Consider the following 15,528-nt stretch of genomic DNA (forward strand, 5'->3'; position numbering starts at 1 on the left):
TAGGGGTGCAAAGATCTGGTGAGTGTGGAACTGAAGGGGAGCACAACTGTCACCTCAATTTTTGCACAGGATTCACGATTAAAAGTATGCCCAAATCACTTTGGATGTCTGCACAAGTCACTTGGGAATACTACATATACTTCTAAAGACTGAATTATTTATATATAATCCTTTCGTTTATATATTTAATTCATGAGGACAATTTTTTTTTTCTGAGGATTTTTTATTTTTTTATTTGTGTATGTATAGACACATTTTATACATATAATATTTTTTTTCACAGTTTTCTACCTTTAAGGTTTCATGCATTTTTGTATATGTTTTATGCTTTAGTTTATGTCACGCACAAGCAGGAGGTTTGCATAATTCGCACTATTAATGTTTTGAGTTTTTCTAAAATGCACAATGAGTTTTAATACTTTGATCAATAGTTTTTGAAACACTAATTTATTGCTGATCATCACAGCACTCACACTCACTGACGTGAAGTGGGATTCACTCCTGAGGGTCGCTCTTCAGTTGAGGGGCAGCGCCACTTACCACTTTTTCACAAGTTTAAAGCTGGCCATACACGGTTCAACTTTCAGCCCATTCCTGATGAACTCGTTAAAATTCTCTTAGTGGGTGGCCATGTCGGCCCCCTCCCGTCCGACATCCTTCAACTGAAAGATTGAAGAAACCGGATGTTGGCTGAACAGCACCTGCTTCTATTCTGACAGCCACCCCAATACAATAACCCAGCACAGAGGTTTGTATAGTGTAGATGGAGGAAACCGGTCGCTTTTTGTACGGCCAGCGTTAGTTGTTTGTCAAGACCACTTAAAGGATAACTCTAGGTAAACTTAAGCATTATTGTTTAGGGAGGTAAAGGTAATCTGTGAGTTCTGTGTATCTCTGTAGTGTCCTTCACTGGGAATACTGGGTTGATTTCCTAAATGTGGAGTGCAGAATCTGGTGTAACTGTACATGGTAGCCAATCAGCTTCTAACTCCAGCTTGTTCCATTAAACGTTGACAAAAAAAGCCTTGCAACTGATTGGCTACCATGCACAGTTGCAGCAGGTTCTGCACTCTCCAGTTTTAGTAAATCGACCCCACTGCTGCTTAAGGACACCACAGAGGAACAATAAGAATGACTTACAGAACAACATTACCTCCCCAGCCACCAAGATTTTACATTTCCTGCATCTATTTGTAAGCTTTCATGTTCTCGGCCACAAAAGTGAAACAAGAAATTAGATTGACTGATGTGGCTACCAACTCCACTTTGAGTTAGTTTTATCACTTTACTACCCCAGCATATAGACAGCATCCCATGATAACAGCTAATATATATGATTGAATTTGTAGCAGACAGAAAAAAAAAACACTGTACTGGGATGGAGTACTAACTCAAGAGCAGACCTAGAATTTAAAATAAATCACAGATTTATTCAGTACCAAACACCAGTAACAAACTCATATAAATATACATAAAATGTGCAATTTTGTGCTGATCAAACATTACCTATATACAAACATTACAGTACTATGCCACTTCAAGAGAATAGTCCGCTATATACATATCAAAGCAATGTTTTTTATGGCTTTGTAGGTCCACTTTGCTTATAGGGAGGTTATGTGGTCGGTGAAAAATGTCCAGACTATTATCTTTTTGCAGTAGCAACTGATAGCATTGTTCAACCAATATTAGAACATCATGCCGGTCAATGACTGTCATGAGCATTAAGATCTAGTACATGGTTGGTGGGAAATGTCCAGACATGATTTTTTTTGCAGCATTGTTCAACTAAAAAATAGACCATCATGCTGGTCAATGATTGTCATGAGCATGTAGATCTAGTTCATGGTTGGTAGAAAATGACCAGGCAGTGGCGAATGATAGCATTGTCCAACCAATATTAGAACATCATATTGGTCAATGATTGTTTGTCATGAGCATAAAGATCCAGGATATGGTTGGTGAAAAATGTCCAGACATTGTCTTTTGCAGTGGCGAATGATAACAAGATAGCATTGTTCAACCAACAATAGACCATCATGAGGGTCATGAGCATGAAGTTCCATTAAGACATCAGATGGAGATCACAGGTCCAGTGGTCTAGCATGTGGCATAAAAGTGGTCATACATTTGTTTGCTAGAATGATCACCCACCAGCAAGCTTGCCCATTATCAGTAGGACTTGGTATTGTTAAGGGCCTCAATTGATCCAAGTTCTGCTCAAGTTAATAAGTCTATTTACCCTTGGTGCTGTTAAGGAGATTGGTCAGCTGCTCAATATAAGAGATGGTACATTTTAGCGTCTGGATCTTCGTAAGCGGTTGTCTACCCTGGCTGTAGACAGGTGGCAAATTCCTGCGTAGGGTATGAAGAGCTTGAGCTATGGCTCTCATCCTCATCTTCTCCCTCTCGCTGGCCTTTCTCCTGCGCTGGGTACTCATTGCAGCTTTTAGACTGTGCTGGCCATGTCTGCCATGACCTCCTTTGCCATTTTCCATGTCATGTGGGTATTCACCATCAGGGTACTGCAACAGCCTGTACGCCACCATGTCATCTCCATAAGGTAGGTCCTCCAAGCTAGGTGGCCTGGAGCAGCCAGAGAGTGGAGACTCATAGGAGGCAGCAGGAGACAAGCTTTGGGGGGAAGGTGTTGCACTCAGGCTGTAGTTTTCCGAATTATTTTTCCAGTCCCAAGAGGTGGTTAAATAAGCAGATTCAGGATCAGAGTCTGAGACCAGCGTGTAATCCTCTTCCATTTTAATAATAGGCTGGTGAAGAGTCTCCATGAAGTTGCAGAGTTGGTATCTGTGGTCTACCTGTGACAGCCCACTCCAGTGTGAATAAGTTCCCCAGAGAGGGGGGAAGACTCTTTTTATACACAGCTGTCACATCAGATGGGGACGTCTCAATGGAGCAGTTCAAAGAAAACAGCAAAGTGCTAACATGGAAAATGAACTCCTGAAGTGTGACTTTAGTCTCATTGGGAATTATCAGCTCTCAGCTAAATTGTCTTTCAATAAACAAGGCTTGGGGGGGGAGAAGGGGAAGGAGGAAGACTGGATAGATCTCAAGAATGCAAATTGACATTTTAGCAACAAGTAAAGAGATTAAGCTGCACTTTGTTTACCAATTAGTTAAAACTTGGAGAAGTAGTGGCAATGTCTTTCCTAGTCACATGGAAAATATTTACATACCAATAAAAATGACTCTAATGAGAATCAAGGTTTTTACAGTTCTGTTATAAATTCTATGATTTTTACCCTAATAATAAATTCCTCTTATTTGCTACTTTTTGGTCTGTTAAATATACCATTGGAAGCATTTTATTATATTTATTGGACAAGTGCAAAAAAATTGTTGTTCATCCAGCCAAAAATCACTTGAGCTCATAACCGTCCTCTGGAATGTCAATAGCATTGTTCCCTGCTATCTCTGCGGACTACAAAACACCTCCCCTGTTAAGCAGACCATACAATATGCAATTTTCTTTCTTTTCACCGTGATTAGTGTTAAAGCCGGCGGCACTAATTGTTCTAGAAAACACCGACAGGCTAGTTGTACACAAGTCAATCGATGGATCGACTTGTGTACAACTAGGGTGCCCATACGTGGATTAAAATTTGGCCAGTCCCTGCTGAACCGCCCGAATTCCAATCCACGTATGGCCGGCTTTATGGAGACGAGATGGAGGTGTTTTGTAGTCCTAACACAGCGTTGTGTAGTAACACATTCCCTTTCCTATTTTTGGTTATCTATTACAGGTATTTATATTGCATTGACCATTTATGCAGCACTTTATATTTATTGTACATTCACATCATTACCTGCCTAAGGTTCCATAACCTACTATTAACATATATGGCAGCTTGTTAAAGAGCAAAATTTATATTTTAAAGATCACATTTTGTCAGTATTTTGCTTTAGGTAGATCTAAATCCTAGCAAGAGGAAATTTTGTGATTTTTTTTTTTTTTTTCATAAGACATATTTTTTCATCTTCTTTTGCATCTCGGTGTTGCTGGTCTTCTCCAGCCCTCTTTCTCTACTTCTTGTCTATATGCATTTGCCCCAGCATCAGCTGCGCATCATTGCACAAGGCCTGTTCCTTATTGTGACATTCCACTTTTATTCTTCACCAGCACAATTTTGTTAGAAAATGTTAATATGTGTTGGACAAACACTGAATAAACGTGGTGGCTGCATTCGTATTGCCTTATTTTCACCTGGTGATCCTGTTAGTAAGGACCCTTTCACACGGGCGATCCGATCAACTCCCCCTGTCAGTTTTTCAGGCGGACCTGATCGGACCCTCCAGTCTGTTCTATGGAGCGGCGGATGTCTGCGGATACATGTCGCCGCCATTCGCTCTGATTCAAAAACAGACAGATGGGTGGACCTATTCCATATCCGTCTGGCAGATCCGATTGGAAGGCATCAGATGAGAATGGACAGGCGGTCCATTTCCATCCGATTGCCCCATAGATGAGCATAGCAGAGCAGACACGGACCTGTCATCTGCCTGCTTAGGGGGGATCAGCAGAGAGATCCCCTCCGCTGAGCAAATGGATCCCACTTCACAGAGGTGCCCATGTGAGAGGAGCCTAACTCACCTTCTATATTAGGGGGTCTCCATTCTGGATGGAGGAGCAATGGAAACACCCTTAGACAGCAGCTTTGTCATATTGGGGAGAGGGTAATGTTAGATGCTCTAGGCAATTTAGATGGACTTGATTAATAAATTAAAACTGAACAACAGCTAAAGCTTTTGAAGCAGTTACAGCAAAAAAAAAAAAAAATCTTTTGAGATAAAGATTTTACATAAATAAATGAAAGCTGACCATTGTAAACACCCCTGTCAGTGTTAAAAAATGTACATCTCCTTCAACAGTCCCTCGCTGGCATCTTTTGCTGGGTACTGGTCTTTGTCCATCTTCATTGGCTGGCGCAGAATAATGACTCTGCTGCTCATGCACAGGAGTCAGTCAAGCCAACACATAGGGACCATGACCATGTAAGCTGAGCTGCCCATGCGTATACCCATGCATAGGTATGGGCAGGGGGAATTTCTAAAACAGAACTTTGCAGTAAAAAAGGGGCAAAACATGCTATGTGTACATGCACTCCAGTGGAAATTTCCTGATGGTGACAACAGTGGATTATGCCTATGTAACATGTGTTGAAATGGCTGCATATAGTCTCTATTGGGAGTCCGTGTGACATGGTGGACCACAGGGCAGCAGTATTTTAGAAAGGTGGCATGTATGTAAAGTGCCATTGCTGAACTCCTTGTGAAAAGGTTTGTCTTTTGACTATCACTGGCTTCAGTATTCTCTGACTGACCAGGAACAAACATAAAACCAGTTAGGTTAGAGCAGAGGTCTCTCTATACTACAGCCCGCAGGTCACATCTGGCCCAATACAAGGTTTTATACAGCCCTCAGCTAGGGTCAGTGGCCTATCCCTGTGTACAGATTGAGGATTTGGATCAGCAGAGGTTGCCTATGGTCTTTTGCTTCAACCTGATGTAAAGAGGACTCTGATGGGGACCCTGATGTAAAGAGGACTCTGATGGGGACCCTGATGTAAAGAGGACTCTGATGGGGACCCTGATGTAAAGGGGGACTCTGATGGGGACCCTGATGTAAAGGGGGACTCTAAAGTAAAGGGGACTCTGATGGAGACCTTGATGTAAGGGGGATTTTGATGGGGACTCTAGTGTAAAGGGGGACTTATTCATCCAGTTTTCAGTCCGCAAATATCTGTAAAATATGTACTGAAAAGTTACAAAGCTAAAGGCTTTTTTACCAGCGATGTTCACGATAGCCTCGGTTGTGCCGGGACTCTCCCTCCTCATGAGAAAGCAGTGGGAGCCAATGGGCTCAATCGCAGCCAATGAGGAGAGAGTGTGGGGGGGCGAGCAGTGGCTCTATGTGTCTTATAGATGCATAGAGCAGCGGCTCGGGAGCGAGCACAGAGCGGTGCCCCCAGGGCTAGCGTCTTTCTCTGGGAGCACTGTTCTAGGGGGAGGAGCCAGAGGGGGACACGAAAAGAAGAGGATCAGAGCTTCTCTGTGCAAAACTGTTACATAGAGCATGTAAGTATAACATGTTTGTTATTAAAAAAAAACAAAGCTTTAATACCATTTAAAGACTTGTTCACACTGGTGGCTCACCTAACTGCTCCTCTGAAAAACAATTCATGGTGGAACACTTTTCAGAGGCGGTTGAGCAGTGATTTGGAGGTTTTCAGGAAGCAATACTGTCGCCCCCTGAATGCCTTGGTCCCTTTCACAACAGGGATTTTGCATTGCAATTCCACTCTGCACGGCCCTATTGACTTCAACTGCATTTTTGTCAAGCAGCGCTACCTGCCAAATACAACAAGTCAACTTAAATTTTGGGTACCGTGAAGCATCGCAATCGCAACAATGTGTATATATGTGAGCATTTGCCATGTTATTTTTTCAGGTAGGCAGTCGAGGGCAGTAAAAACGTGGATCAACCGCCTGTCTTTACCACCCCTTTGCTGCTCATGTGGATGGATTTAGATACACTTTACAACTCACCAAAAACACCTTAATCTCACCTTTCTCGTTGACCAATGGCAGCCTGTCCATTAGGGGCACGGGGGCCTAATCCATGCGCCTAATCTACATGCAGGGCACTGGATGCATGGATTATAATTTTTTTTTTCAGAAGCATGTGATTAGAGCCAGAGGCTCTAATTGGCTTCAAAAAAAGGGAAAAGGGGTGTCTTGGGGCGCAGAGGGTATGTCTTGTTTGCCGCCCCCCCAAATAAAAATATACAGCACCAGCCACCACTGCCGTTGACTTCGATGCATTTTACCAGTGTCATTATTTTCATAAAATGTCACAAAAAATTATGAGTTTTTCTCACTCTTAGGCTGATTATTCGTACAAAAATTCTCAGTTAATTCAATGACTTGACAAATGTTGTTTAAAAATACTTTTGAACATTTAGTTTGCTTGTAACGTTTGGTTTGGAATGAATGTCATTACACCAATAGAAATTTGTTTATTCGAATAAAATTTTCCATCCTGCTTTGTCAAATTGTTTTGTCACTACAGTCGAAAACAAGAATGTTGATTTGATCCCACTAACAATTAGAAAATCTCACAAACATTCCTAAAATGGAAAATTTTCAGCAACTTTCTACTCGTGTATGACCAGCTATAGGCCTGATTCACATCTACAGTTGTGCTCATAAGTTTACATACCCTGGCAAAATGTATGATTTCTCTGCATTTTTTCAGAGAATATGAATGATAACACAAAAGCATTTCTTTCACACATGGTTAGTGTTTGGCTGAAGCCATTTATTATCAATCAACTGTGTTTACTCTTTTTAAATCATAATGACAACAGAAACTACCCAAATGACCCTAATCAATAGTTTACATATCCTGGTGATTTTGGCCTGATAACATGCACACAAGTTGACACAAAGGAGTTTGAATGGCTATTAGAGGTAACCACCCTCACCTGTGATCGGTTTGCTTGTAATTAGTGTGTGTGTATAAAAGGTCAATGAGTTTCTGAACTCCTGACAGACCCTTGCATCTTCCATCCAGTGCTGCACTGATGTTTCTGGATTCTGAGTCATGGGGAAAGAAAAAGAATTGTCAAAGGATCTGCGGGAAAAGGTAGTTGAATTGTATAAAACAGGAAAGTGATATAAAAAGATATCCAAGGAATTAAGAATGCCAATCAGCAGTGTTCAAACTCTAATCAAGAATTGGAAAATGAGGGGTTCTGTTGAAACCAAACCACGGTCAGGTAGACCAACTAAAATTTCAGCCACAACTGCCAGGAAAATTATCTGGGATTCAAAGAAAAGCTCACAAATAACATCGGGAGAAATACAGGACTCTCTGAAAACATGTGGTGTGGCTGTTTCAAGATGCATAATAAGGAGGCACTTAAAGAAAGATGGGCTGCATGGTCGAGTCGCCAGAAGAAAGCTATTACTACGCAAATGCCACAAAGTATCCCACTTACAATATGCCAAACAGCACAGAGACAAGCCTCAAACCTTCTGGCACAAAGTCATTTGGAGTGATGAGACCAAAATTTAGCTTTTTGGCCACAACCATAAACGCTACATTTGGAGAGGAGTCAACAAGGCCTATGATGAAAGGTACACCATTCCTACTGTGAAACATGGAGGATCGCTGATGTTTTGGGGATGTGTGAGCTACAAAGGCACAGGAAATTTGGTCAAAATTGATGGCAAGATGAATGCAGTATGTTATCAAAAAATACTGGAAGAACATTTGTATTCCTCAGCCAGGAAGCTGCGCATGGGACGTACCAGGACATTCCAACATGACAATGATCCAAAACACAAGGCCAAGTCGATCTGTCATTGGCTACAGCAGAATAAAGTGAAGGTTCTGGAGTGGTCATCTCAGTCTCCTGTCCTCATTATCATTGAGCCACTCTGGGGAGATCTCAGACATGCAGTTCATGCAAGACAGCCCAAGAATTTACAGGAACTGGAGGCTTTTTGCCAAGAGGAATGGGCAGCTTTACTATCTGAGAAGATAAAGAGCCTCATCCACAAATACCACAAAATACTTCAAGCTGTCATTGATGTTAAAGGGGGCAATACACGGTATTAAGAACTGGGGTATGTAAACTTTTGATCAGGGTCATTTGGGTAGTTTCTGTTGCCATTATGATTTAAAAAGAGTAAACACGGTTGATTTATAATAAATGGCTTCAGCCAAACACTAACCATGAGTGAAAGAAAAAGTTTTTGTGTTATCATTCATATTCTCTGAAAAATGGCCAAGAAATCATATATTCTGCAAGGTATGTAAACTTATGAGCACAACTGCATTTAAGGTGCGTTTTACATGCATTTTTAGTATGTTACCATTGAACTCTATATAATGTGCGTTTTGATGAAAGCATATCAAAGATGCAGCAAGCGGGATTTTTGTTTTAATGCGCCGCACCTAAAACGCACAGGTATGAATGAGGCCTTAGTGATTAGTTCATGCCTGCTATGAGGACTGTAGACTTGTGTCATCATATGCCTTACAGTTCTGGAAATGAGCACAGGTTTACTTGGCTGACATAAAACATATCACCTTTTTTATTAAATCATCCCTAAAAAAGGGCCACAATTGTATAAACTATTGTGATCTAAAGAGCCATAACCACAACAGATAAGAGCACCTTTTACCCTGGTGCCCAGGTACATGGCACACATGGACAGTGTATGGAGTCGGAGCTCCAATCATATGGTAATAAGGAGGGTTACAGTTTACTCTGACAGTCCTTTGATCTCTCTGTAAATGAAGTAAGGATGAAGTGGGTATATGGGGCTGTAACACAAATGTAATCAGTGATTTACGGTGTGTGTGTGGTGCAATTAATTATGTATATGGAGTAACTTTCACTGTGCATTAGCAATGCATGCCTGTACTAGCAGCCCATTAGAAAGTCTCTAAATGAGCAGATTATCAGATCAAAGATCCATAGACCACTGGCATTCTGTCTCTGAACTGACAGAGACCAGGTTTCTGTAGGACTCTTCTTCTAAAATGTATTTTTCCCTCATGTAATGCATATCACCAAATTCCTCAATGCAGGGTACAGAGACTATTCACACCAGTCTCAGCATGGTGAGCTCACAATCAAATTCATCCAAAATGTAAAGTTTATATTTCAGGCTCGGTTCACACCTATGTATTTTTTAATGCTTTTTGCAGAAACGTACTACAGTCTATTTAACATGGTTTCCTATGGGACGTGTTAGTATTTATGCTTTTTTCAGCCACTGCCTTTTTGGAAAGGGTCAGGCACTTTTTAAAAAGCAAAATGGTGCATTTTAGTTCAATAGGCTTCAGTGGAGGAGCTGCAGAAAAGCATGTATTGCATTTTTTGCCATGATTTTGCTGCAATTTCTCAGCAAGTTTGGCACGATTTGCGTTTTTTTTTCCACCCATCACCAAATTGGCCAAAAAGAAGCATAAAAATGCAAAACGCATGAAATAATGCATCAAAAACGCGGGTGCAAAAATGCAAAATGCACCGCAAAAAGCACTGCAGAAATAGATCAAAAGCAAACTGCGTAGGAGTGAACCGAGCCTCAATCTGTTTACTAAAGTTTTACGTTTTTTCGAGCAATACAGGAGGGAAAGATTGCACCATATCAAAAGCATCCAGTGGATCACAAAAATATGTCTTCCATATAAGAGAACAAAATCGGCCATCAGTAAGTTGTAGAACTTACAGTATATTATTCATAAATAGTCCTTGCTCACAGAGAGCTCGTAACACGAACTGCATACTTAATCAGCAATGTATGGTTACCCAATATTTAAAGTTTAAATCCAGTTTTGGATAGAGTGGGGAAGAACTACAACCCCTGTTTTGTTTTTTGTGCTATCTAGGGCTCAGTTAGAGGAATTCCCCTTCGCTTACTGCTCTGTGACAACCGTTTTGCCACAGTGGAAGAGCTACAGAGACACAGAAAGTAATTTACTCTTCTTTTGCTGTACTAAAAAATCTTTTTCCATCTGTGTTGTGGTTGAAGATTCTTCCTCCAAGGGCATAATTATAGGCAAAGCAGACCATGCAACTGCTATAGAGTCCAGAAGCAGAGGGGGCCCAAAGCTGGACATACACCAGTAGAAGTTTGTTTGAAATTTTTCATTTTAGGAACATTTGTTCTATTTTCAAATCATTTCTGGGGTCATGACGATGTGTGTTTTTGACTGCAGTGATGAGAAATTTCGAGAGCAGGATGGAAAAATGTTCTCATACAAATTTCCAGCAGTGTATTCTGTTTTTGTATGATAAACTCAATTTAGTTCAAAATCAAATGTTAAATACAAAAGAATAAATTACATTCATCAAGTTATTTTGCAAAATCCAAAATCTACTAACTAGCGTTTGGCCAACTTAAGACCTAAGGCACTGCTTCCTCTGTATGCTAGTCTCAGGAGATTTGGAATGAAATTTGGTGATGTTACTATGGATCTACCCACTGCTCTTGCTAGAGGCTCTGAAATGAGGAAGCAAAGCCATGCCTTTACCAAGATGGCCGCCTCCACACAGGAACACATTGAAATGTTAAGTAAATAATGGAAAAAAAGATCAGCTGCAGATGAACAGACACAACAGTATATTTTTCCTTTGCCTTGTTTTTGGGCCCAGCTTCTAGCCTTCAGGTCCTATTAATGGTTTTATGATAGAGCCCCATCACACATTGTTACAGCCCTGTGTGGGCAGGTTGCCTACTGTATTCATTTTAGCTAGGTTAGTGTGGCTGCCCAGGCTAGGGGGGAAGGGGTTCATACTGCTTTGTATTCCTTGCTCACGTTCGTAGGCTTTTTTTGTGGCCCAGCCTCCTGTCCTGTGATATATGAGAGGCAACGGTTCGGGTCCCAGGAGAGTACAGGGCAGCGGGCTAAGATCAGAAATCTTGCAGGACTTGCTAAAACTTGTAGTTTATCTATGGAGCACCGAATTCTAGGAATACACCCAAGCCATGGACTTCTCCAGTCAAGTGTTACCAGTTATGGACTTCACCCATAAGGACTTTAGCTGTGCAGGTACGCTGGGGCAGCTGCTGTTAGAATTAGTTAGGGAAATGACGTTTTTCCATGTTATGCATGCTATGCTGAACTTTCAATAAGAGTTGTTTAGCTGCACAAAGCCTGGTATGAAGTTACTCAAGGGGTTCTTGTAACATTGCAACAACAAGAGGTTAAACTGCAACCACTGAGCACATATGAGCACATTTGAAGTCTGCGCTATGTGGGACCCCATTCTGTTACTGAGAGTGCGGTAGGAGAGGTAAGCTGACTGGTGGATTGGGCATAGGCTCTGCGTGTCCCTCCTAATGCAACACATACACCTGTTGAAGTGTGTAGGACAAGGGACAACATCTTCAGAAGAACTCTGCATACAACACTACACACAAGTGGCTCATCTCTGAGTTGGGGGATTGCCTTAAAGCGGTAATAAACTTCAGGAAAAAAAAAAGGGCTTCAATCTTTACTGGGTCTTCCTTCCAGGTTCACGGGCTCCAGCTGCTTGAATGGCCACGCCACGATGATGGCATTCGCGGGAGTCATGGCCACAGCACAGAGCTCTGAAGGAGTGGTATGAATATGCCATTCCTTCAGAGCACATGTTCTGGTGACGTCACTGGCTGCCAAACAAGCGAATATCTCCTAAATGGTGCAAGTTTAGGAGAAATGAGGAGAAATTACCTACAGATAAGTTTTATTATGTTACCTGTAGGTAAAAAACACAGAGGGGAGTTTACTACCACTTTAATATTTGACTTTCACATGACTGTGGTCTCTGCCTGGTCCTGGGCATTGGGGAGGACCCCTTTGGGCAAGGTGTAACCCCTGTGCTTGAATGAATGACCCTTGCCATCACCTGGGGTAGTCCAGAAGAACCCACCCCGGGATAGGCCTCCTATGTGACCAACACTTGGCGCCCAACGAGTTAATGGGGAACATATGGAGGAGGTGTCACCCCACTACTGCAACACGCAACCTACCCTTACATATGTTCCTCATTTTGTTTGATGAATCTGTTGTGACCAGGGCAGGAAGCGAGGAGAATGCTCTCTAACGGACCTCCAAATATCAGTAGAAACCCGACAGGAAATCTAATTCTTCCCTACACTAGTCTATACAAAGCTAAAAATAAACAGCAAATTCCAGTGGCAAGATTCTGCAGATTTCTTTGTCTGGAATGACAGGTGTGTGTCTAAAGAGCTGTGACCGCTGATTCTATACAATGCAATGGCAGGCTGCCACATCTAATGGTGACGCAGCCAGAGATTACCTGCAGTGATCGTGGCTGGATGCAGATAGACTGCATCCAGCCATGATCATCTGTCCCTACATGCAGTTAATCACTGGCTGTGCAAACAATGACAGGTAGCTGTGGCTGCCATCAGCCTGTCATTGCATTGTATAGGCTGAGCAGTTGTAGCTCTTCACACACACACACACTGGTCATTGCACCGGCAGAGAATGCAGATTCTGCCGGAATTCATTGTGTGTGTACTAAACACCTGTGCGAATACACTCTAAAGCCAAAACTTTTTTTTTGGTCCAGGATACAGTAGGGAAGGGTTAAAATGTCTGTCTTTTTTCCATATGAGTCCTTAGGCCCCTTTCACACGATCGGACCGTTCAGGTCCACCTGTAATTTTTGACGGCGGACCTGAACGGGCGATCCATGTTAGTCTATGGAGCGTCGGATGTCAGCGGAGACATGTCCGGCGGATCGGATCGGGTGAGATCTGACGAAAACGGACATTCTGTCCGTTTTCGTCCGATCCCTCCATAGGCGGCAGCGGCGCCTGACAAGCCCCTCCCCGCTCAGTGAGCAGAGAGGGACCTGTCATCTGCCGGCTCAGCGGAGATCAACGGACAGATCTCCCGCTGAGCTGGCGGACTCCGTAGAAACGGAGTCCGCCTCGTGTGAAAGGGGTCTTAAGGGGAATTTCCCTTCACTTACTGTCCTGACCTAGGATACAAGAATAACTGAAGCAATCTCTTCAAAATGAAGGAAATTCCCTCTTTCTCTGCATTTAGATAAAAAAAACCTTCCACTCTGTGTTCCCCCACTTTCCCTTCCTAACACTTACTTGACTCCTGTATTGATCCAGCGCTGTGCCCAGTTGCAGATCTTCTCTTCCTTTCTTCCTGGTCTTACAGCAGGGGTCTCAAACTGGCGGCCCTCCAGCTGTTTCAAAACTACAAGTCCCATGAGGCATTGCAAGGCTGACAATTACAAGCATGACTCCCACAGGCAGAGGCATGATGGGACAGCTGGAGGGCCGTCAGTTTGAGACCTCTGTCTTACAGGCTTCGCTGAGAGCAGTGGAGCCATTGGCTCCTGCTGCTGTCAGTCAAATTAAATGAGTAGAGAGTTGGAGGCGGGCCTGAGCTGCACTGTGGGTGTCTATGGATACACACAGCCCAGCTTGGGAGCGAGCCCACACATCTGCCCCCATAGCAAGTGACCTGCTATGGGGGCAGACAGAGAAGAAGAGGAGTCAAGATCGCTGGTGGGGGACCCCAGAAAAGGAGCAGGTAAGTATAAATCTGTTTAATATTTTAAGAAATAAGACTTAGGTCCCTTTCACATGATAAGCCTGCTTGGATCCGCCTGCCGTTTTTTCAGGCGGATCCAAGCGGGCCACCCATTGACTCCTATGGGCAGGTGTCAGCGGAGATGTGTCTGCTGACACCCGCCTGCCATCCGATCCGCTAAAAACAGACGTATGGCGATACGTTAAGCCATCCCTCTGGCGAATCGGATCGGATGAGATCTGATGAAAACAGACATGCTGTCGGTTTTCATCCTATCTCCCCATAGAAATCAGCGGGGCTCTGACAGGCCCCTCCCCGCTCAGTGAGTAGAGACGGACCTGTCATCCGCCGGCTCAGCGAAGATCAATGGAGCGATCCCCCGCTGAGCTGGCAAGCTTCGCTGAGTGGATCCACCCCGTGTCAAAGGGGCCTTTCAGATCAGTAACTCAGACAGTGATGACACCAGAGACCACCAGACAACTAGTATTCTCATCATGAGGTCAGGAATGTTAGCTTTCACATTTCTACCAGTTATATTTCCTATAGGTTTCCTTTCAAATTGAACACTGGTAGTAAAATACCTTGCAACCTCCTTCATGACAAGGGTTCAATCCCCATGAAAAGTTACCTCCACTTTCATGGGGAAAAAATAGCAAATGAAAAGAAAAATAATATAGTAGCACACACAATTGCAACACAAGTCATATTGTAATTGAATGTTATTATAATTTAACTTTCCTTTTCAATCCGCAGTGCTGTAATTTCCTGTAAAATGAAATGCAATATGGCTACCTGGAAGCATACTGTACGCAGCTTGTGTACAGAACTCCCCCAAAAATGTCATTTCCTGCTTGTGTGATTGGCTCACTTAAGTCTACACCAAGATAAATTAAATACTTAAGGACCAGCCACCGTCGTTATACGTCTCTACTTTGATGTTAAATACCGTTATTATGGCAGCAGCTAGCTGCCATAACCCCGGTATTTTTAAAAATGGCGGACTGTCCTCTTTATGATAAAAGTGGTCTCTGCAGCGGATTCGCCGCGATAACTTTTATTGAGGGTGGGAGAGGGCCACTCCCACCCTGCTCCAGTCATCTCCGTTGTTAGCGACGGAGCCGATCGGTTCCTCTCCCCTCACTGCCTGGATGCCGAGTGTCTTTTTGACCCCAGATCTCACATTTAAGAGATCCTGTCATGTTTTTTTTTTATTACAAGTGATGTTTACATTCCTTGTAATAGGAATAAAAGTGACCCAACATTTTTTTTTTTTAAAGGACAGTGTCAAAATAAAAAATAAAAAGTAAAATAAATAAGAAAAAAATAAAATAAAATTAAAGTGCACCGTCCCGCCGAGCTCGCACGCAGAAGTGAACGCATACATAAGTCGTGCCCGCATATGAAAACAGTGTTCAAACCACACGTGAGGT

The 15,528-nt window shown here is 42.7% G+C and overlaps 1 protein-coding gene across 1 annotated transcript; it reads right to left on the reverse strand.

Moving 5' to 3' along the window:
- Nucleotides 1–2,234: 2,234 nt before the first annotated feature.
- Nucleotides 2,235–2,786, reverse strand: MSGN1 (mesogenin 1). The gene has a single exon (XM_073629046.1). It carries the CDS (start codon nucleotides 2,784–2,786, stop codon nucleotides 2,235–2,237), a length of 552 nt encoding a protein of 183 aa, XP_073485147.1.
- Nucleotides 2,787–15,528: the final 12,742 nt, after the last annotated feature.

The sequence above is a fragment of the Aquarana catesbeiana genome, linkage group LG04 (assembly GCF_042186555.1).
Source record: "Aquarana catesbeiana isolate 2022-GZ linkage group LG04, ASM4218655v1, whole genome shotgun sequence".
Lineage (NCBI taxonomy): Eukaryota > Metazoa > Chordata > Amphibia > Anura > Ranidae > Aquarana > Aquarana catesbeiana.

What these genes read in the sequence shown, in the direction of transcription:
- MSGN1 (XM_073629046.1), bottom strand. Translation starts at nt 2,786, where the DNA reads ATGGAGACTCTTCACCAGCCTATTATTAAAATGGAAGAGGATTACACG.